The 21,670-nt window shown below is 41.4% G+C and overlaps 1 protein-coding gene and 1 long non-coding RNA gene across 8 annotated transcripts in view; one reads left to right on the forward strand and one right to left on the reverse strand.

The window, feature by feature from the left end:
- The window catches only part of GSPT1 (G1 to S phase transition 1), a 49,407-nt gene extending 30,010 nt beyond the window's left edge, over nt 1-19,397 (forward strand). For 4 of the 7 annotated variants that reach the window (XM_033236489.1, XM_033236490.1, XM_033236492.1 and 1 more), the window contains 6 exons: nt 898-991; nt 3,323-3,403; nt 9,750-9,923; nt 11,153-11,242; nt 11,400-11,568; nt 14,632-15,124. In XM_033236489.1, coding sequence (XP_033092380.1) covers nt 898-991; nt 3,323-3,403; nt 9,750-9,923; nt 11,153-11,242; nt 11,400-11,568; nt 14,632-14,684 — 661 coding nt within the window. In that variant the 3' untranslated portion in view covers nt 14,685-15,124. Of the gene's footprint in view, nt 1-897; nt 992-3,322; nt 3,404-9,749; nt 9,924-11,152; nt 11,243-11,399; nt 11,569-14,631 lie in introns of all 7 variants that reach the window. The other 3 variants (XM_033236491.1, XM_033236487.1, XM_033236488.1) reach the window with 1 other exon arrangement.
- The window catches only part of LOC117097952, a 41,584-nt gene that overhangs the window by 11,084 nt on the left and 8,830 nt on the right, over nt 1-21,670 (reverse strand). The window lies entirely within an intron of this gene.

Consider the following 21,670-nt stretch of genomic DNA (forward strand, 5'->3'; position numbering starts at 1 on the left):
ACAAAAGGTTTTATTTTTGAAGTTTTTTACATTTAGGTGTGTATTTTATTTTGAGTTAACTTTTGTGTAAGATGTAAGGTCTATGTCTAGGTTCATTTTGTTTTTGTATATTAATTGTTTACACACAATTTGTTGAAAAGACTATTCTTTTTCCATTGAATTGAATTGGCTCCCTCATTGAAAATCAAATGACCATAAATATGAGTTTATTCTTGGACTCTGTGTTTCTGTTTTTTTTTGTTGTTGTTGTTTGGTTTTTTTTGAAACAGGCTTTCACTCTGTTGCCCAGGCTGGAGTGCAGTGGCATGATCTCAGCTCACTGCAGCCTCTACCTCCCAGCCCAAGAGATCCTCCCACCTCAGCCTCCCAAGTTGTAGGGATTATAAGCGCATGCCACCGCACCTGGCTGATTTTTGCATTTTTAGTAGAGACGGGGAGTCACCATGTTGTCCAGGCTGGTCTCGGACTCCTGGGCTCAAGAGATGCACCTGCTTTTCAGCCTCCCAAAGTGCTGGGATTATAGGCATGAGCCACTGCGCCCAGCCAATACTGTATGTTTAAAGGGGAAATTATTTTATGGAATCTTGGTTTCATAGCTGGAAAAGTCGACAAAAATTAAGTAATATAGTCAATTTATTACATATAGGTTATTTGCTATAAAATATTTTTCTAAATTTTAATAAGTTTATGAGGAAGCCTTATACTGAGCAGTTTTGTAATATTTTTAGTTTTCTGTGGAATAAATGAGATGAAATGGATAATAAATTGGTTGAATGGGAAAAATACATGAGTAGAATGAAAATATTGTTATAACCTGTTTAAAGTTATAGTCATGTAACTTAACATTTTGACATTTATGTTGACTTTCTTTAATGGATATTGTTGTTATGTTCTCAGTGGATTACCATTTATTCCATATCTGGATAATTTGCCAAACTTCAATAGATCAGTTGATGGACCAATCAGGCTGCCAATTGTGGATAAGTACAAGGTACCCAAAATGTTAAAGAAATTGGGTTTCTTGGGAGGTGAAATCATTGTTGTACATTTTGTTTCTAATTATGAAAACTTTTTTTCTTTCTTTTCTTTTCTTTTTGAGACAAGAGTCTCACACTCTATTCTCCAGGCTGGAGTGCAGTGGTGCAATCTGGGCTCACTGCAAGCTCCGCCTTGCAGGTTCACGCCATTGCCCTGCCTCAGCCTCCTGAGTAGCTGGGACTGCAGGTACCCGCCACCATGCCTAACTAATTTTTTTTGTATTGTTAGTAGAGACAGGGTTTCACCGTGTTAGCCAGGATAGTCTCAATCTCCTGACCTTGTGATCCATTCACCTTGGCCTCCCAACGTGCGGGGATTACAGATGTGAGTTACTGCACCTGGCCTTCTTTTTGTTTTTTTGAGATGGAGTCTCATTCTGTCACCCAGGCTAGAGTGCAGCGGTGTGATCTCAGCTCACTGCAATCTCTGTCTTCCAGGTTCAGGAGATTCTCCAGCCTCAGCCTCCTAAGTAGCTGGGACTACAGACATGTGCCACTGCATCCGGCTAATTGTTTTTTGTATTTTTAGTAGAGATGGGGTTTCACAATGTTGGCCACGCTGGTCTTGAACTCCTAAGCTCAGGTGATCTGCCTGCCTTGGCCTCCCAAAGTGCTGGGATTACAGGCATGAGCCACCATGCCTGGTCCAGAAACTTTATTAACAACATAACATTGATGTCTTTTTCTTACTGGCTTTATATTAGTGGTATAGACAGACCATAATTTATTCAACAAGTTTAGTTTATTTTAGCTGTTTCCAGATGAGCCAGGGATCATATCTCAGTGATAAACTCATAGATGTAACGGCTGGGCTCAAAGGATTTTCTCATTAAAGTTGATGCATATTGATAAATAGCATCGCAAAAATACTGTGCTAACTTCTGTTACCACTGGCAGCATGAGTATTCGTTTTACCACAGCCTCACCAGCACTGGATGTTCATCTTAAAAAAATACACTTCCTTGTTTTTAACTGGAGTTCCAACTTGAATTTTTTTTAAGTTTTGCGGTAGCAATATATGTAGTGTTTTCCCCTCCTCAAATACATCATTCTTTAATTAGTTCCATTCTAAATTTCTTTAACAAATACTGTTTTTTCCAATTTTTTTTTTTTTTTTTTTTTTTTTTTTGAGGCGGAGTCTCGCTCTGTCGCCCGGACTGGAGTGCAGTGGCCAGATCTCAGCTCACTGCAAGCTCCGCCTCCCGGATTTACGCCATTCTCCTGCCTCAGCCTCCCGAGTAGCTGGGACTACGGGCGCCCGCCACCTCGCCCGGCTAGTTTTTGTATTTTTAGTAGAGACGGGGTTTCACCGTGTTAGCCAGGATGGTCTCGATCTCCTGACCTCGTGATCCGCCCGTCTCGGCCTCCCAAAGTGCTGGGATGACAGGCTTGAGCCACCGCGCCCGGCCCCAATTTTTTATATGATGAAACAGGCCTAGAGATCAGGAGAACCTGAATTAGTACAATCAGTTCAGATCTTCCAACATGAATTTCTCTGTTGTTTTCTGCACCTTTTTTTCTTTTTTTTTCTTTTTAGATGGGGTCTCGCTCTTTCGCCAGGCTGGTGTGCAGTGGCACGATCTCAGCTCACTGCAACCTCTGCCTCCTGGGTTCAAGCGATTCTCATGCCTCAGCCTTCCCAGTAGCTGGGATTATAGGCATGCACCATCACACCCAGCTAATTTTTGTATTTTAGTAGAGATGGGGTTTCACCGTGTTAGCCAGGATGGGCTCGATTTTCTGACCTTGTGAGCCACCGAGCCCAGCCTGTTTTTTGAGACAGAGTCTTGCTCTGTCTCAAGCTGGAATCAAGTGGTTCAGTCTTGGCTCATGGCAACCTCTGCCTCCCAAGTTCATGCGATTCTTCTGCTTCAGCCTCCTGAGTAGCTGGGATTACAGGCATTCCACCATGCCTGGCTAATTTTTGTATTTTTAGTAGAGATGGGGTTTCGCCATATTGGCCAGGCTGGTCTCTTAACTCCTGACCTCAGGTGGTCCACCCCTCTCTGCCTCCCAAAGTGTTGGGATTATAGGCATGAGCCACCATACCCAGCCTGCACCATATTTTCTTTTTAAATCATAGGCATACTGCATTATTAATGTGATCATACAAATGCTTATGACAAATTATTATAGAGTATTTGTTACTGAGTTTAAGATAAGCCTTCTACTTAAGCAAATGATTTTCCTTTATGAATAAGCAGTATAGAATTTCACTTTGGGCTATTGAGCTGTTATACAGCACCAGTAAGTCGGAAACTGGATTTTATTTTACATTTCATCAGGATATGGGCACTGTGGTCCTGGGAAAGCTGGAATCAGGATCTATTTGTAAAGGCCAGCAGCTTGTGATGATGCCAAATAAGGTAAGAATCGGTTATGCTGTTTCCCATCTATTTAATGATTTTTTTTTAAAGAGATAGGGTCTTATTCTGTCACTGAGGCAGGAGTGCAGTGGCGCAGTCATAGCTTATTGCAGCCTCAAACTTTCAAGTAATCCTGTCACCTGAGCCTCCCAAGTAGCTGGGACTATAGGCATGTGCCACTCTGCCTGGCTAATTTTTTTTTTTTAAATAAAAATTGAGATGGGGTCTCACTATGTTGACCAGACTAGTCTCTAACTCCTGGCCTCAAACAATCCTCCCATCTTGGCCTCCCAAAGTGCTAGGATTACAGGCGTGAGCCACCATACCTGACCTCCTTTGTGTTATTTTTGACTGTTCAATTGCTGATGTTTGCAGATAACCTGAGGCAGGGCTTCTCTAACAGCTCCAAAGATGTTGCTTATGCTGGGCTACACACTTGAGTCATCAGTACCTTCAGATGGGGATTTGCTAGATTTCAGTGAGAATTTATTTACCATGCTAACTCCAGGCAGAGTAAATTAGAAAAAGAGTCCATTATCAAATGTAATATTTAGACATAATTGGCACCTTACAAATTGTATTATCTCGCTTTTTGATGCCTTGTGCATTGGAGATTAGAATACCTAGTTTCGCCGGGCGCGGTGGCTCAAGCCTGTAATCCCAGCACTTTGGGAGGCTGAGACGGGCGGATCACGAGGTCAGGAGATCGAGACCATCCTGGCGAACACGGTGAAACCCCGTCTCTACTAAAAATACAAAAACTAGCCGGGCGAGGCGGCGGGCGCCTGTAGTCCCAGCTACTCGGGAGGCTGAGGCAGGAGAATGGCGTAAACCCGGGAGGCGGAGCTTGCAGTGAGCTGAGATCCGGCCACTGCACTCCAGTCCGGGCGACAGAGCGAGACTCTGCCTCAAAAAAAAAAAAAAGAATACCTAGTTTCTTCTAAAATGTTTCTATTTTAAAGCCTGCTTTTTCCTATTATCTTTGCAACTTGAAGGCTAACATCTGAATGAAAATAATTCTCAGGTTGAGTTCTTAGTTGTTGTTGTTGTTGTTTTGAGACGGAGTCTAGCCCTGTCGCCCAGGCTGGAGTGCAGTGGTGCATTCTCTACTTACTGCAACCTCCGCCTCCCGGGTAGCTGGGATTATAGGCATGCATCACCATATCCAGCTAACTTTTGTAGTTTTAATAGAGACAGGGTTTCACCATGTTGGCCAGGCTGGTCTCGAACTCCTAACCTTGTGATTTGCCCGCCTGGGCCTCCCAAAGTGCTGGGATTACAGGCATGAGCCACCACAACCAGCCCTTACTCAATTTTGTCTGTAGAGTTGTCACAAAAATTATGGAGATGAGCCAGGCATGGTGGCTAACACCTAGCACTTTGGGAGTTTGAGGTGGACAGATAGCTTGAGCCCAGGAATTGGAGATCACACTGGGCAACGTAGGGAAACTCTGTCTCTATGAAAAATAAAATTAGCCACCTGTGGTGATACATGCCTGTGGTCCCAGCTATTTGGGAGGTTGAGGCAGGAGGATTGCTTGAGCCCAGGAAGTCAAGGCTGCTATGATTTATGATGTCTGATCATACCACTGCACTGCAGGCTGGGCAACAGAGCAAGACCTTTTCTCAAAAAAAAAAAAAAGCTATGGAGGTGTAAGGCAGCTTGGTGGTTGCAAGGGGCTGAAGGAGGGAAAGTAGGGAGTGACTGCTTAATGGGTATAGGATTTCCTTTTTGGGACAATGAAGTTTTAGAAGTAGATAGTGGTATTGATTGTACAACATGGTAAATACACTAGATGGCACTGAATTGCAAACTAAATGGTTTAAAAGTTAAATGTTATTATTTATATTTTACCAGAATAGAAAAAAGTATGATTCTCTAAACATAAGTGAAGTTAGTACCCAGACAGACTTGCAAGTGAGGGGCCTTAGTAGCTAGTATAGAGAAAGTGGCTGTTCTCTGTGGAAGCCGTCACTTGATACTAATCACTAGGCAGGTATAGAATGTCCTAGAGTTGAGCAAGTCTCAAAAACTCACTTCAGCCGGGCGCAGTGGCTCACGCCTGTAATCCCAGCACTTTGGGAGGCCGAGGAGGGCGGATCACGAGGTCAGGAGATCAAGACCACCCTGGCTAACACGGTGAAACCCCGTCTCTACTAAAAATACAAAAAAATTAGCCAGGCGTGGTGGTGCGTGCCTGTAGTCCCAGCTACTCGGAGGCTGAGGCAGGAAAATGGCATGAACCCAGGAGGCAGAGCTTGCAGTGAGCCGAGATGGTGCCACTGCACTCCAGCCTGGGCGACAAAGCGAGACTCCGTCTCAAAAAAAAAAACAAAACTCACTTCAGTTTAGTCCTCCTGAATCTCAGTGGAACAGAGCTAGAATAGTTTAAAAGACATAGAGGCGGCCGGCACAGTGGGCCACGCATGTAATCCCAGCACTTTGGGAGGCTGAGGTGGGTGGATCACGAGGTCAGGAGTTCGAGACCAGCTTGGCCAACATAGTGAAACCCCGTCTCTACTAAAAATACAAAAAATTAGCCAAGTGTGTCAGCGGGTGCCTGTAATCCTAGCTACCCAGGAGGCTGAGACAGGAGAATCGCTTGAACCCGGGAGGTGGAGGTTACAGCGAGCCAAGATCACACCACTGCACACCAGCACAGGCAACAGTGCGAGACTCTGTCTCAAATATAAATAAAAAAGTGGCAAGACTTTTACAATAAAAAATTCATGGGGTTGGCAACCTATGGAATGAGAGAAAACATTTGCCAATCATATATCTAAATATGGGGTTAATATCTAGCATATATGAAGAACTCCTACAAGTCAACAAAAAAACTAAACAACCCAATTCAAAAATGGGCAAAGGACTGCAATAGACATTTTTCCAAAGAAGATGTACAAACAGCCAAAACATACATGAAAAGATGCTTAGCACCACTAACCATTAGGGAAATAGAAATCACATCCACAGGGCTGGACATGGTGGCTTACGCCTGTCATCCCTGCACTTTGGGAGAAGCTGAGGCAGGAGGATCACTTGAGTTTTGAGACCAGGCCAGGTCTCTCACTATGTATAAGATCCCATCTCAGTTAAAAACTTTTTTTGGAAAACAAAGTAACATGTGTTGGCAAGGATGTGGAGAATTTGGAACCCTTGTGCACTGTTGGTTATGTAAAATTGTGCCAAGTGCTGTGAAAAAATAATAGCAATTCCTCAAAAAATTAAACATAGATTTCCCACATAATCCAGCAATACCATTTCTGAGTATATACTCAAAAGAGTTGAAAGCAGAGTCTCAGATATCTGTATAAACATGTTCATAGATGCATTATTCACATTAGCCAGAAGGTGGAAGCAGCCCTGGTGTCCATAAAGGATGAATGGATAAAGCAAGCTTGTTACATGTATGTAATAGAATATTGTACAGCCTTCAAAAGGAAGTTCTGACATAGGCCACAACATGAATGAACCTTGAGGACATTATGCTATGTGAAATAAACCAGTCACAAAAAGACAAATACCGTATGATTCTACTTAAATGAGGTACCTCGAATAGTCACATTTGTCAACTGAAAGTAGGATGGTGGTTGCCAGGGTTTGGGGAAATGGGGAGTTTCAGTTTTGCAAGATAACAAGATTTTAGAGTTCTGAATATTAGTTCTACAATATTTTAATGTATTTAATACTATTGAAATGTACACCTAAAATGGTTATGATGGTAAATTTTGTTACATGTATTTTACCACAGTAAGTAATTAATGGGTTAAATTAAAAATTGGTTTTTTACTTTAATATTTTATGAAACTGTTCTGAGATACAGATAGTGTTTTTTTTGTTTTTTTGTTTGTTTGTTTGTTTTGAGACGGAGTCTCACTCTGTATCCCAGGCTGGAGTGTAGTGGCGCGGTCTCGGCTCACTGCAACCTCCACCTCCCAGGTCCCAGTTCAAGCAATGCTCCTGCCTCAGCCTCCCGAGTAGCTGGGATTACAGGAACGTGCCACCATGCCTAGCTCATTTTTGTATTTTTAGTAGAGATGGGGTTTCACCATGTTGGCCAGGCTGGTCTTGTACTTATGACCTCATGATCCACCTGCCTCGGCCTCCCAAAGTGCTGGGATTACAGGCGTGAGCCACTGCGCCCAGCCAATACAGATTGTTTTTTAGGTGAGTGACTTCTAAACTCTTGTTTCTTTCTTTCCTTTTTTTTTTTTTGTTTTTTTTTTTGAGACGGAGTCTCCTACTGTGTCCCAGGCTGGAGTACACTGGCGCTATCACGGCTCACTGCAACCTCCACCTCCAGGGTTCAAGCAGTTCTCTGCCTCGGCCTCCCAAGTAGCTGGGATTACAGGTGCCTGCCACCGCGCCTAGCTAATTGTTGTATTTTTAGTAGAGACAGGATTTCACCATCTTGGCAAGGCTGGCCTTGAACTCTTGACATCATGGTCCACCTGCCTCGGCCCCCAAAGGGCTGGGATTACAGGTGTGAGCCACCACGCCTGGCACCCTCTCCCCCCCTTTTTTTCCCCTGGAGATGGAGTTTCGCTCTTGTTGCCCAGGCTGGAGTACAGTGACACGATCTCGGCTCACTGCATCCTCTGCGTCCTGGGTTCAAGTGATTCTCCTGCCCAGTCCTCCCGAGTAGCTGGGATTACAGGCACCTGCCACCATGCCCGGCTAATTGCTTTTTTTCTTTTGTATTTTTAGTAGAGACAGGGTTTCACCATGTTGGCCAGGCTGGTCTCAAACTCCTGACTTCATGTGATCCACCTGCCTCAGCCTCCCAAAGTGCTGAGGCGTGAGCCACTGCACCCGGCCTGCATGCATAGCATTGTTAATGTAGTAAATGTCACTGATGGTAAATTTCATGTGTATCTCCTCTCACATCACTTGTTCTTTTGCTTCACCTTACTGCCACAGCCAGCATTGGAAGTACTGAGGAGCAATACTGGCATCAGAACTGGAGGCTTCCATAACTATTTTATTTTTACATTAAAAACTTTTTTTTTTTTTTTTTTTTTTTTTTTTTGAGGTGGAGTCTCGCTTTGTCGCCCGGACTGGAGTGCAGTGGCCGGATCTCAGCTCACTGCAAGCTCCGCCTCCCGGGTTTACGCCATTCTCCTGCCTCAGCCTCCCAAGTAGCTGGGACTACAGGCGCCTGCCACCTCGCCCGGCTAGTTTTTTTGTATTTTTAGTAGAGACGGGGTTTCACCGTGTTAGCCAGGATGGTCTCGATCTCCTGACCTCGTGATCCGCCCGTCTCGGCCTCCCAAAGTGCTGGGATTACAGGCTTGAGCCACCGCACCCGGCCAAAAACTTTTTTTTTTTTTTAAGACAGGGTTTCGCTGTGTCACTCAGGCTACAGTGCAGTGGTGGGATCGTAGCTCACTGCAGCCTTAAACTCCTGGGCTCAGGCAATCCTCATGCCTCAACCTTCCAAGTAGCTGGGCTAAGGGCATGTGGACTACCCAGCTCTATGGACTATTTTGTTAGAAAAAAAGAGTTTAGGCTGGGCACAGTTGCTCACGCCTGTAATCTGCGCACTTTGGGAGGCAAAGGTAGGTGGATCACCTGAGGTCAGGAGTTTGAGACCTGCCTGGCCAACATGGTGAAACCTCGTCACTACTAAAAATACAAAAAATTAGCCAGGCGTGGTGGCGGGTGCCTGTAATCCCAGCTACTTGGGAGGCTGAGGCAGGAGAATGGCTTGAACCCAGGAGGCAGAAGTTGCAGTGAGTCAAGATCACACCACTGCACTCCAGCCTGGGCAACAAGAGCAAAAGTCCATCTCAAAAAAAAAACAAAAAAAAAACAAAAAAAAAAACCAATGCTATCATCACTATCTAATTCCAGAGCATTTGATCACACTAAAAGGAAATTATGTATTCATTAAATAGGTGATAGACTTTTAAAGCTTAGTTAAATAACTTTTAAGTAGTGCACAATTCCGATATTTGGAGATTGATAGGTAATGGAAGACAGGTTTATTAAATCCTTCATAGAATTCCATAGTAATAAAAATTATATCCATGAAACTGAAATCCAAATACTGTTTTTGATTTTGAAAAAGTAAAAAAGGCAAATGCTAGTGTATACCGTGTTCTATTTGGAAATGATTAGAATGTGATATTTAAAAGGTGACAAGTTAATACTTTAATTGGCAGTTATACTTCTAGGATATGATTTTCACCGATCATATCTAGGCTAAGATTTTATGTCATACAGATACAATAAGTGTTTACAGTCAAATCTTGCAACTCTTTATTGAGCAGACATTCAGATCATTTTATGTTCCATAATGCAGTGACTATGTCAGAAAACCTCCAATCTTGTTTTATTTTAAAGCACAACGTGGAAGTTCTTGGAATACTTTCCGATGATGTAGAAACGGATACTGTAGCCCCAGGTGAAAACCTCAAAATCAGACTGAAAGGAATTGAAGAAGAGGAGATTCTTCCAGGATTTATACTTTGTGATCCTAATAATCTTTGTCATTCTGGACGCACATTTGATGCCCAGGTAAACAAATTATTGTCGTTGTGATAGTGGGTTTTAATGTCTAAATGAAATTGGAATGTGCCTTTTGTCCTGATTATTGGTGACATGCCAGTTAACCCATCTTAGTGTACAGAAGGGGAATGGAAATATTATAAGCCACTTATATATCATAACCACAACAGGCACCTCATACAAGGTCTTCAAGCTGGTACAAGTGCTTACTGGATAAGGAGTATTTGTAAGGTCCTTTTTATGTTTGATCTCCTGATGATACATTTTAGAATATCTTATATTTACTTTGACCGGAGCACAGTTACTGTGGAAGTCATGGTTTATGTGCTCATTCACAGCACATAGCTTTCCAGACAAGAGATCACACAGCTTTCCCTGTTATTAACTAACCTCCCTGGGAGAATGACAGAGTAAGTGACTGGTGTGCTTAACAGAATTTTTTAAAGTTCTGTTCTAAGGTATGACAACTAATCAAGTTAGATTTTGATGCCAGATGTAAAGTTGTTTACTTTACTGGACCTTGGATATTGAGAAATGGATAAAGCTGGATACGTTTACATCTAGGTAGCTTCTGAGCGGTAAAGATTAGCTTAATTCCTTGGGGAATATGAGGAAAGGCTTCCCAGAGAAGAAAGTTGGCCTGCTATCTTTTATTTTGTTTGGAGATAGAGTTTTGCTCTGTCACCCAGGCTGGGGTGCAGTGGCACGATCTCGGCTCACTGCAACTTCCACCTCTGGGATTCAAGTGATTGTCCTGCCTCAGCCTCCTGAGTAGCTGGAATTATAGGCGCCCACCACCAGGCCTAGCTGATTGTTTTGTATTTTTAGTAGAGACGGGGTTTCACCATGTTGTCCAGGCTGGTCTCGAACTCCTGGCCTCAAGTGTTCCCCCTGCCCACCACGCCTCGGCCTCCCAAAGTGCTGAGATTACAGGCGTGAGCCACTGCGCCCAGCCAGCCTGCTGTGTTTTGAAAGTTGACCAGGGACTCACCAATAAGATTAATAGAAGATAGGATATTGGAATTCATGCTTTGAGGTCAAGCAGCCTGACCCCATCCTGTGAACAAAATTAGTAAGACAAACCTATCACCTCTAACACAAAAATCACTTTTAAGTTGGTGTCCTACTGAGATAGATGGTAACACTAATTCTTGGGATTTATATGGCACTTGAGAACACTGAATTCTTTTTTACCCTAAGGATAAAGATAAGAATGTGTATGTTTGTTTGTTTGACAGATAGTGATTATAGAGCACAAATCCATCATCTGCCCAGGCTATAATGCGGTGCTGCATATTCATACCTGTATTGAGGAAGTCGAAATAACAGTGAGTTTAAGATAATTGGTTTATTTCGGTTTTAATACCATTTTATCTTCATAATTTCTAATCAGCAACAGTGATACACTTTTATTTCTATACCTGTTCTTAAAGATTATTTCATTTGGCATTATTCTGATTTTCTCATACTCTTTTTCTTGGTTAGGCCTTAATCTGCTTGGTAGACAAAAAATCAGGAGAAAAAAGTAAGACCCGACCCCGTTTTGTGAAACAAGATCAAGTATGCATTGCTCGCTTAAGGACAGCAGGAACCATCTGCCTGGAGACCTTTAAAGACTTCCCTCAGATGGGTCGCTTTACCTTAAGAGATGAGGGTAAGAGTTTTTAAACTGATGTCTAGTAGTATATCCAGGATACCTAGCTTTGGTCATCTTCATCATCTCAGTACAGTACACATTGCAGCAGGTTCACAGAAAACTTCGATTCACATTCTGTATTCATATGAATGTTTTATGAGTTGAATGTATTGAACAGAATTGACCACGTGTTTTAGCAGTAATGCCAAATCTAGTAATGCTCTACATAAAGAATCTTAATTTTGATGTTTTGTGAGTAGTGGATTTGGAGAGCTATTTTGTTTACTAAGACATTTCTTTTTTTTTTTTGAGACGGAGTCTTGCTCTGTCACCCAGGCTGGAGTGCGGTGGCAGGATCTCAGCTCACTGCAAGCTCCGCCTCCCGGGTTCACGCCATTCTCCTGCCTCAGCCTCCTGAGTAGCTGGGACTACAGGCGCCCGCCACCTCGCCCGGCTAGTTTTTTGTATTTTTAGTAGAGACGGGGTTTCACCATGTTAGCCAGGATGGTCTCGATCTCCTGACCTCGTGATCCGCCCGTCTCGGCCTCCCAAAGTGCTGGGATTACAGGCTTGAGCCACCGCGCCCGGCCTACTAAGACATTTCTATGATGTAATCCTTTGTAATATGTCTAGAGATTAAAAGGGATATAGAGAATGATTTTTTTTACACCTAATTTTTCAGAGGTCTAATGTTTGTGACGTTTTGTGTGCATCCATTTCTGCCTACCTCTCGGTGACACAGAACAACTAATATTCCCATCTTGGGGTCATGAACTTCTTTGGCATAAAAACAAAATGATTGTTATGAAACATTTCCTTATGGTCTGTTAATACTCTTTTTCCTTTCCTGTTTTTGAGATGGAGTCTCGCTCTGTCACCCAGGCTGGAGTACAGTGGCACAATCTTGGCTCACTGCAAGCTCCACCTCCCAGGTTCACACCATTCTCCTGCCTCGCCTCCCGAGTAGCTGTGGCTACAGGCGCCGCTACCACGCCCCGCTACTTTTTTGTATTTTAAGTAGAGACAGGGTTTCACCGTGTTAGCCTGGATGGTCTTGATCTCCTGGCCTCGTGATCCGCCCACCTTGGCCTCCCAAAGTGCTGGGATTATAGACGTGAGCCACTGAGCCCGTCCCGGCTGTTAATATTCCTAACTTAGATAACCATTTTAAGACTATAGAAGACTTTACATAAAACTTTATAGTTCCATTCAAATACAGAATAGTCATTTCACATGTTCCTTCCAATTCCATTTAGCAAAAACTACTTTGTATCTACAAAGTGTCAAGAACTGTGCTAAGCCCTGGTGATGAATACAGTTCCTTAACCTTACATTGGACAAAATTGTATAAAGACAATGTTTATTTTACTTTAAAGGCCCAGAACTCTTCTGGTTGATAGTAAAACTGGTTATTGTGTTTATCTTATTACTATAACAAAATGATAGTTTACCACTCAGAACCTGATAAAATCAGGAAGACAGAAGAAAAGCAATTAATGTAGCAGACATTCTTAACCCTAGAATTATTTTTCCCTAAAAGATAACTTGGGTTACAAAAAAAAAAGATAACTTGGCTTTTAGGTTTTCCACAAGACCCAATGGGTTTTGTATCCCTTTCAGTCCACAGGAGTACTACCAGAAGGATGTGTTCACTGCATTGTAGTCAGTGGTGATTGCTGTGTCTTTTCAGTTACTTGAGGATAGGTTTTGGGATTTTTTTAGCAGCTTTATTGAGATACAATTTTCATAATATGAAATTGACCTGTTTTAAATATATAATTCAATGAATTTTAGTATGTTTACAGAATTGTACAACTATCACCATATGCTAATGTTAGAACATTGAGAACACCTAAAAAGAAATCTTATACTTGTTCATAATCACCCCTTATTCCCACCTCCACCCCTAGGCAACCACTTTTCAATTTGTCTTTTATAGACACTCCATAAATAGAATTATAAAGTATGTGGTCCTTTGTCTAGTTTATTTTACTTAGTATGATTTTGAAGTTCAACCATGTAACATGTTATTTATGCCTTTTTATCGCTGAATAGTATTCCATTGTGTCGATATTCCACAAATACAGATATTCCCCCCACCCCCGCTTTTTTTTTAATCCGGAGGTTTTTGGCCCGGTGTGGTGCCTCATGCCTGTAATCCCAGCACTTTGGGAGGCCAAGGCAGGCAGATCACCTGAGGCCAAGAGTTCAAGACCAGCCTGGCCAACATAGTGAAACCCTTCCTCTACTAAAAATACAAAAATCAGCTGGGCATGGTGGCAGGCACCTATAATCAGCTACTCGGGAGGCTGAGGCAGGAGAATCGCTTGAACCTGGAAGGAGGAGGTTGCAGTCAGCCAAAGTCGCGCCACTGCACTCCAGCCTGGGTGGACAGAGTAAGACTCTGTCTTTACTCAGTGGCTCATGCCTGTAATCTCAGCACTTTGGGAGGCTGAGGCGGTGGATCACCTGAGGTCAGGAGTTGAAGACCACCCAGGCCAATGTGGTGAAACCCCGTCTCCACTAAAAATACAAAAATTAGCTGGGTGTAGTAGCAGGCACCTGTAATCCCAGCTACTCGGGAGGATGAAGCAGGAGAAGTGCTTGGTGGGGGGCCAGGGGAGATAGGTTTTTGATACAGGGAACCATCTCTTTACCAGCTCCCCCAAATAAGACCCACTTATTAAGACTACCTAAATACCCTCCTGGCTAACACGGTGAAACCCGTCTCTACTAAAAATACAAAAAAAAAAAACTAGCCGGGCGCAGTGGCGGGCGCCTGTAGTCCCAGCTACTCGGAGGCTGAGGCGGAGAATGGCGGGAACCCGGGAGGCGGAGCTTGCAGTGAGCCGAGATCGCGCCCCTGCACTCCAGCCTGGGTGACACAGCGAGACTCCGTCTCAAAAAAAAAAAAAAAAAAAAAAGACTACCTAAATAGAAGTATCATGGGTTTGGCAGTAAAGCTAGTTAATTAGTAACTTACATTGTAAAAAATATTTTTGTGACTTAAAATAATGTTTTAATATCTTATATAGACTTGCTGTTAACTACTGAAAGATTTTTTTAAATTTTCATTTCTAGGAAAGACCATTGCAATTGGAAAAGTTCTGAAACTGGTTCCAGAGAAAGACTAAGCATATTCTTGATGACCCTGCACAATACTGTGAGGAAAATTGACTGCAAAAGCCTACTTCACACCGCCTTCTCTTATTTTCTGCCCATAAACCTCTCCCCGTATTTTGCAAAGAGGAAATTCACAGCAAAAGTCCACATTATGTCAGCTTTCTCATATTGAGAGCTCTGCTATGCCACTGCTGAATTTTTCCTAAGATTCCCGTCCCTAGCCCCCTCTTCAAACTCTGCTTCCTTGGACAGATTTGGCAATAGCTTTGTAAGTGATGTGGACATAATTGCCTACAATAATGAAAACCTACAGGAATTTTTTTATTTTTCATTTTCCCCTTAGGCATCTTTAGTATTTTTTCCCCAGGCAGATCATTCTGAGTGTGCGAGTGTGTGTGCACATGTTACAAAGGCAACTACCATGTTAATAAAATATTCAATTTGAAATCCTTTTCGGTATTTGAATTGCTTTTGAATAATGTTTTTTATCTGGATGTAACATTGTTGCATTAGCTTTTTAACTTTCCCAAGTAATTGAATACATTTTATTACTTGGACTTTTATAAACTCTTTCCCCACCCACTATAAATGAGGCATTCACAGTGTTCAAGTTTGTATTAAAGGAAAGGATTAGTTTGACCCCTTCTTTTGATTGTTAATGCATACATGCAGTTAAATCCCTTTATCCAAATGTGACACTGCTTTACTAGGTCTTTTAGTTATTTATTTATTTTTTTTCCAATTATATTGTAACATGATTTCTTAAACACAGTAAGTTGTTTTAAAATGAACAGCATACTGTAGTTTTTGTAAGTAAAGCGTAATGAAATTGTGCCCCGAGAGAAAATTCCATTAACTCGTTAAATTAGTGGAATTTACAACAAATAAAGCATGTTTGAGACCTGGCAAAAATTCCTCTTTTAGTATTTATAAGAGCTGCATGCTTCTAGTATGAAAACCGTATCAGTTGCAAGTGCCACTTCTACAAGTTACCCAGTTTACTCTTTGTACCAGTAACTTTGAAGGCTGGATGATCCTTGCTGGTTAAAGCTAAATCTCAACCCAGCAACTAAACAAACATATTTCGAATCATCAGAATCTGCACAGACTAAAATTATCATCAATAAGTAGAATCAAGCACAGTGTAAGTTTTATCTCAATTATTTGAAATGCACTGAGTTTTCTTAAGTGTGAAGCTGAAATTTGCTCACCATGTTTTTGATGAAAAAACTGTGGTGGTTTTAGATTGAATGACTTTCTGCTATAATTATCATGACTTGGAAATTTTTCATGAGAATAGATGAGGAATGGAGGCAATTTGTAGGTTTCTCCGAAGCCCACTTGATGTTGAGTGTTGCCATTTATCAAAGAGAGCTTCTTTTAGATTGTGATTTCTGTCTAAATAAGGTACTTTGTAATTGTATATTTAATGACAAGTCCCTTCCCTGTAATTTTGCTCCTCAGAAAAGCAAAGCCTGGACAGACTGCATTTCCAGTCATAGAACATAAAACTTTATCTGTTGGGTGTTTTGTTCTGAGACAGAGGCTTACTTTGTCACCTAGGCTGGAGTGCAGTGGCTCGATCTCGGCTCACTGCAGCCTCCACCTCCCGGATTCAGTTTCCTGCCTCAGCCTCTTGAGTAGCTGGGATTACAGCAGCCCACCACCAGGCCCAGTTAATTTTTGTAGTTTTAGTAGAGACGAGGTTTCACCATATGGGCCAGGCTGCTCTCAAACTCCTGACCTCAAGTGATCCGCTCGCTTCAGCCTCTCAAAAGTGCTAGGATTACAGGCGTGAGGTGCCGCGCTTGGCCTAGTGTTTTCTTAACTGTGAAATTCCCATTCATTTCATGAATGAGGCTACATCTTATGGACAAAGTTATTGTTCTACAGATTCTTAAAACTATAATTATGGCTATTAAATTGCATGAAATTTAAATAAATTTTATTATGTCTGCAAATATCTGGGCTTTTATTTTTCTGGAAAATATAGGAGCTTTAATCAAAACATAATAGTTCTTTTTGTAATTCCATGTTAATAAAAACAAATACTAGCAATTGCTTGAATTTTAATGAATATTTAAAAGTTCAAGAGCCACTGAAATCATTTCCAGAGATAAGAGTTCCCTTTCTAAATTGAACACATTTTTAAAAAATAAGTTATGTTTGCTACTAAAACATTTGCACTGTTAGAATATTATGTGCATGTTGCCAAGACTCTTAAGTAACTTGGGTATCAACTGTGAAAGGCCTACCTCTAAAAAGTAACAGGTCATACAAATACAAATGTAACTGTAGAAATTCCACTGGATTCTTGCATATTTGCAAGATTAGATTATTCAAAAGAAATTTCAATGCTAAAATTAACCAGCAACACAACTTCTATGGGCTTTGAAAATTGTTCTCATCTTTTTAAAGTTGTTGCATTTTCAAATCCTGCTTACATGGGCTATTCATTTGGATAAGGAAGTAAAATGTCTAAGGTGAACTTGGCATTATGTGGAGATGTTGGACCTTTATAGAGCAATACAAATTCCTGTGCTGTCATTCTGTCTTCTGCAAATGCAAACGTGTTTATATGGTTGACAGTGCAAAAATAGGGTAGTTGGCTGCATATTTAGGGTATTACCTAAGCATTTGTTCTCTATCTTTAACGTTGCTCTACTAGAATTTTTTTCTTGCGTCTTTTCACATTAATGATGTTCTTTATATAACTTTCATGCTAGATTATTTAATTAGTTTTTTAAATTAATAAAGTGAACTTAAATGTTGAAATAAACATCTAAGTAATTGCCATTTTAAACCCTTGTTTCTTACTGTGGGAGAGGGGGAAATACAGCACTCATTTCTTGTTTTTAATTTGCAAAAGTAAGTGAAAATCTATGTAAAATCAAACCAAAAGAGTTGGACTGTGTATTATCTTGAGATTAAGTGACAAATAGTAAAGTGTTACTGAATAATTAAGCCCATGTATTTTTTTTGTTTTGTTTTGAGTTGAAAATCTTTGAAATATGTGATAACTGAATGTCAAAAGTTCCTAAACTCTAACAGTGCAGGTTGTTCACTGTAACAAGAGGTAACTCACATTTGCTGGTTACATAAACTACAAGTACTGCTCTCACAATATGGGACTTTGAACTGTGATGTAGTTCAGCAGTTGCCGGCATCCTCTCAGCTGATGTGCTGCGAATATTTTGGGTCAGACTTGCAGCCAGATGCAGTTTTGCAACCCAAGAAAAAAGTTGAACCTATGGTGAAAAACTTTTCCCAAGATGAACTCTGGAAAAAAATCAGCTAAACTCCCTTGGCGATCTTCAGGAACACTAGTAATGACTGTAATTACTCCGTGATCTTTGATGACTATTATACATAACAGCACTCTAGCACCTTTCCTTACTGGCATGGACTTCCTCATGGACCGCTACTTCATGGATGATAGCTTAATTGCTTTGGATAGGGATTTAAGGTAGCCAAGGGGAAAATACGCAGTTTTATTACAGCTCTTAACATCAGACAACTTTCAACTTTAAAACCCTTTGTGAAAAATCTGGTTATAGCACTATAGCTCTGATTTTAGGATGGTTTAAATGTTATATTCATTGTTGGCCTACCTTATCAGAACAAACTGTGCCATTAATCTTCTCACAGACATACGTAAGGTAGAGAGAACAACCAGTGGTTTTAGGGGACAATTACCTGTCTCCAAATAATAGGCTTTTATTTCTTCCAGCTAACTTTTTCAGTGATTCTAGCAGATGCCATCTATACATTCTTGATCTTGTTTCTTTAGAGATCTCGCCATGGCAGCAACTTGTTAAGTGTAATCACATAGCACAAAAGACTTAACTAGGTTTACATTTATAGCAGTCAGTTGTGGTTAGATTAGATTTCATAGTAAATGGAATAGGAAGTGTTTTTATTTTCTAGTAGTAATAATGTGGATTCCATTTGACCCAGTTTACTGTCAGAATTCAGTTCAGGTAGAGTTGGTTCAACTTTTGGTGGTTTTTGGCTCTAGGATATTCTTGACTTTAATATCCTAGAACTTACTGAGTCTTCCCTTCCCTTCAATAAATACACTTCTCACATACCTCTGATCCTATGCTTCCTTGAAACAATAATGCTAGCTGAGTTGTTTACTAAGGATTATTACAAGGGCCTGAAGGTGTGGGAGTGGAGATTAAAACCTTTATGTTCTCCAATATAAGGGAAAAGCAGATTGGCACTACGTCTGATTAGGCAGAAAACACCAGGATTCCTTAAGTGATCCTTGAAATGGTTATTGTTTTCTGCCTTGTCACATTTGCCACTGTGCCCTTTAAAACGATGTGGAAACCTCAGGTTTGTGGACAGCACAGGTGGAGTGACATTTTGTGCTTCCTGAGACTCCCCTCTACCAGGCACATTAGCTTAGTGCTTCAGATGTCAGCCCAAGTCCTTGCTACCTCCTTTTCCTGCTGCCTGGGGAAGAGTGTGCTGGAGCTGGAGCGCTTGCACTCTTCAGGTGACTATTCATTTTCCTCCACATGCGTTAGGTGAAACTGAGGTCTGAGCCTCCTGCAAGGCCTCCATTGTAAGGACTCACACATCGGGCTCTCAGAAATGCACACCTGTTAGTTTTGTTTGTTCTAAAGGAAATGTGGGTATCTCAGGCCAGGACTTAGTGACTAGTTTTCGATAGACAGCAGGTTAATACCTAGATCTCTTTTTTAAAAAAAAAAAAACAGGATTAAAGGGAGCTGATCAGGTTTGCGAGTTTTTTTTAGCCTAATTCCAAAGCATGGAAGAGTACTCTAGGTAGGAAAGAAATTTTTTTCTTACAATTTGTAGCTACCTACTGTGCCTGACTTGGTGCCTGTGTGAGGATTAAGCCCTTAGTCTGCTCTTGCAATTATTCAAATGACAAGTTAAATTTGCTTTTGTAATAACAATAAAAGTTGTCATCTTCCCTTTTGAAGGATTTGTCGTTTGTAATTACCTGTGTTGTAACACGCAAAAGCCATCCATGCCCTTTTCTGTACAATCCTTTTATTTTTCTATCAGCTATTGGAACCATCTACCAACAAGTTTATTGGATGGATCTAATAAGCTCTGTCACATAAGAGATTCACAAACGTCATCTGCTTGCATATGGTATGCAAGTCTTTTGTATAATGTATACAACCACCTTAGGAAACAAAAATAATAACCCTATAGGAAGTTAGAGATGCTGAATAATAAATAACTAGATCACAGTATGTGGTTTTATGTGAATAGCAGAGTTGGGGGGAAACGTCAATTATTGTCAGAACTATCAACCTCTACATTGAGGATTTTTAATAAAGATCAAGAGACCAAATAGTGCTTGCCCGTTTTATTCAATGTGCAAGGGCAAGAAGAAATTAATGATAAAGGTAATATATACAGTGGCTACTTGAATGACAGCAGTTCATTCCTGTGTACTCACTAAGTTCCTGTTTGAACTATCTTTAGGTGAATCACTTTGAGGTTTTGGCAGTCAGCCTCTAGGTATTTGGCATTAAACCAGTCATAGCTTAAAACTTGGGACCAAGCTTGCTATTAAAGTAGGGGTTCAAGCCAGGCACAGTGGCTCATGCCTGTAATCCCAGTACTTTGGGAGGCCGAGGCGGGCGAATCACTTAAGAGGTCTGCAATTCCAGACCAGCCTGGCAAACATGGTGAAAGCCCATCTCTACTAAAAAATACAAAAATTAGCTGGGCGTGGAGGCGTGTGCCTGTAATCCCAGCTACTTGGGAAGCCGAGGCAGGAGAATTGCTTGAACCCAGGAGGCAAAGGTTGCAGTGAGCCAAGATCGCACCACGCACTCCAGCCTGGCCAACAAGAGCAAGACTCCATCTCAAAAAAAACACACGAAAAATAGCCATCAATACCTTGGATGCTGTAAATCTGTAGTGAAAGATTGTGTATCTCAATCTAGAATAAAGACCAAATAACGGCCAGGCGCGGTGGCTCAAGCCTGTAATCCCAGCACTTTGGGAGGCCGAGACGGGCGGATCACAAGGTCAGGAGTTCGAGACCATCCTGGCTAATACGGTGAAACCGCGTCTCTACTAAAGAATACAAAAAACTAGCCGGGCGACGAGGCGGGCGCCTGTAGTCCCAGCTACTTGGGAGGCGGAGGCAGGAGAATGGCGTGAACCCGGGAGGCAGAGCTTGCAGTGAGCTGAGATCTGGCCACCGCACTCCAGCCTGGGCGACAGAGCCAGACTCTGTCTCAAAAAAAAAAAAAAAAAAAAATTTGTATTTTTTGTAGAGACAGGATCTCATTATGTTGCCCAGGGCAGTCTTGAACTCCTAAGCTCAAGCAATCTGGCTGCCTCAGCCTCCTAAATTGGTTTTCTTTTACATCTTCAACTATTTTTGTTTCCTCCTCATTTGTCAGTGAAGGTTTCTTTACAACTTTATTCTTCCTCTAGACTTTTTTTTGCAATCTCACCTATTTACAAAGCTTTAATCATCACCTCCACGAAAATGACTTCTAATTTCCTTCTTTTTAGTTCAGGAATATTCTCTCCCACATTCCAGATCCATTTAGATGTACCATTGGAACTTCAAACTCAAAATACAGTCATGGGTTGCTTAATGATGAGGATACATCCTGAGAAATGCGCCTTTGGGTGACTTTATAGTTGTGGGAGTATCAGTGTACTCACACCAACCTAAATGATATAGCTTGCTACACACCAACGCTATGTGATACAGCCTTATTGCTCCTGGGCTACAAACCTGTACAGCACGTTACTGTACTAAATACTGTAGGCAACTGTACCTAAAAGATACAGGAAAAAAAAACAGTATAAAACATTAAAAATGGCACACCTGTATAGGGCACTTATCGTGAATGGAGCTTGCAGACTGGAAGCTGCTCTGGGTGAATAAGTGAGTGAATGAGAAGGCCTAGGATATTACTGTACACCACTGCAGACTTACAAACACTGTAGTCTTAGGTAGACTAGATTTATTTTTCTTTTTTTT

This window comes from Trachypithecus francoisi, unplaced genomic scaffold, assembly GCF_009764315.1.
Source record: "Trachypithecus francoisi isolate TF-2019V2 unplaced genomic scaffold, Tfra_2.0 Lachesis_group15, whole genome shotgun sequence".
Lineage (NCBI taxonomy): Eukaryota > Metazoa > Chordata > Mammalia > Primates > Cercopithecidae > Trachypithecus > Trachypithecus francoisi.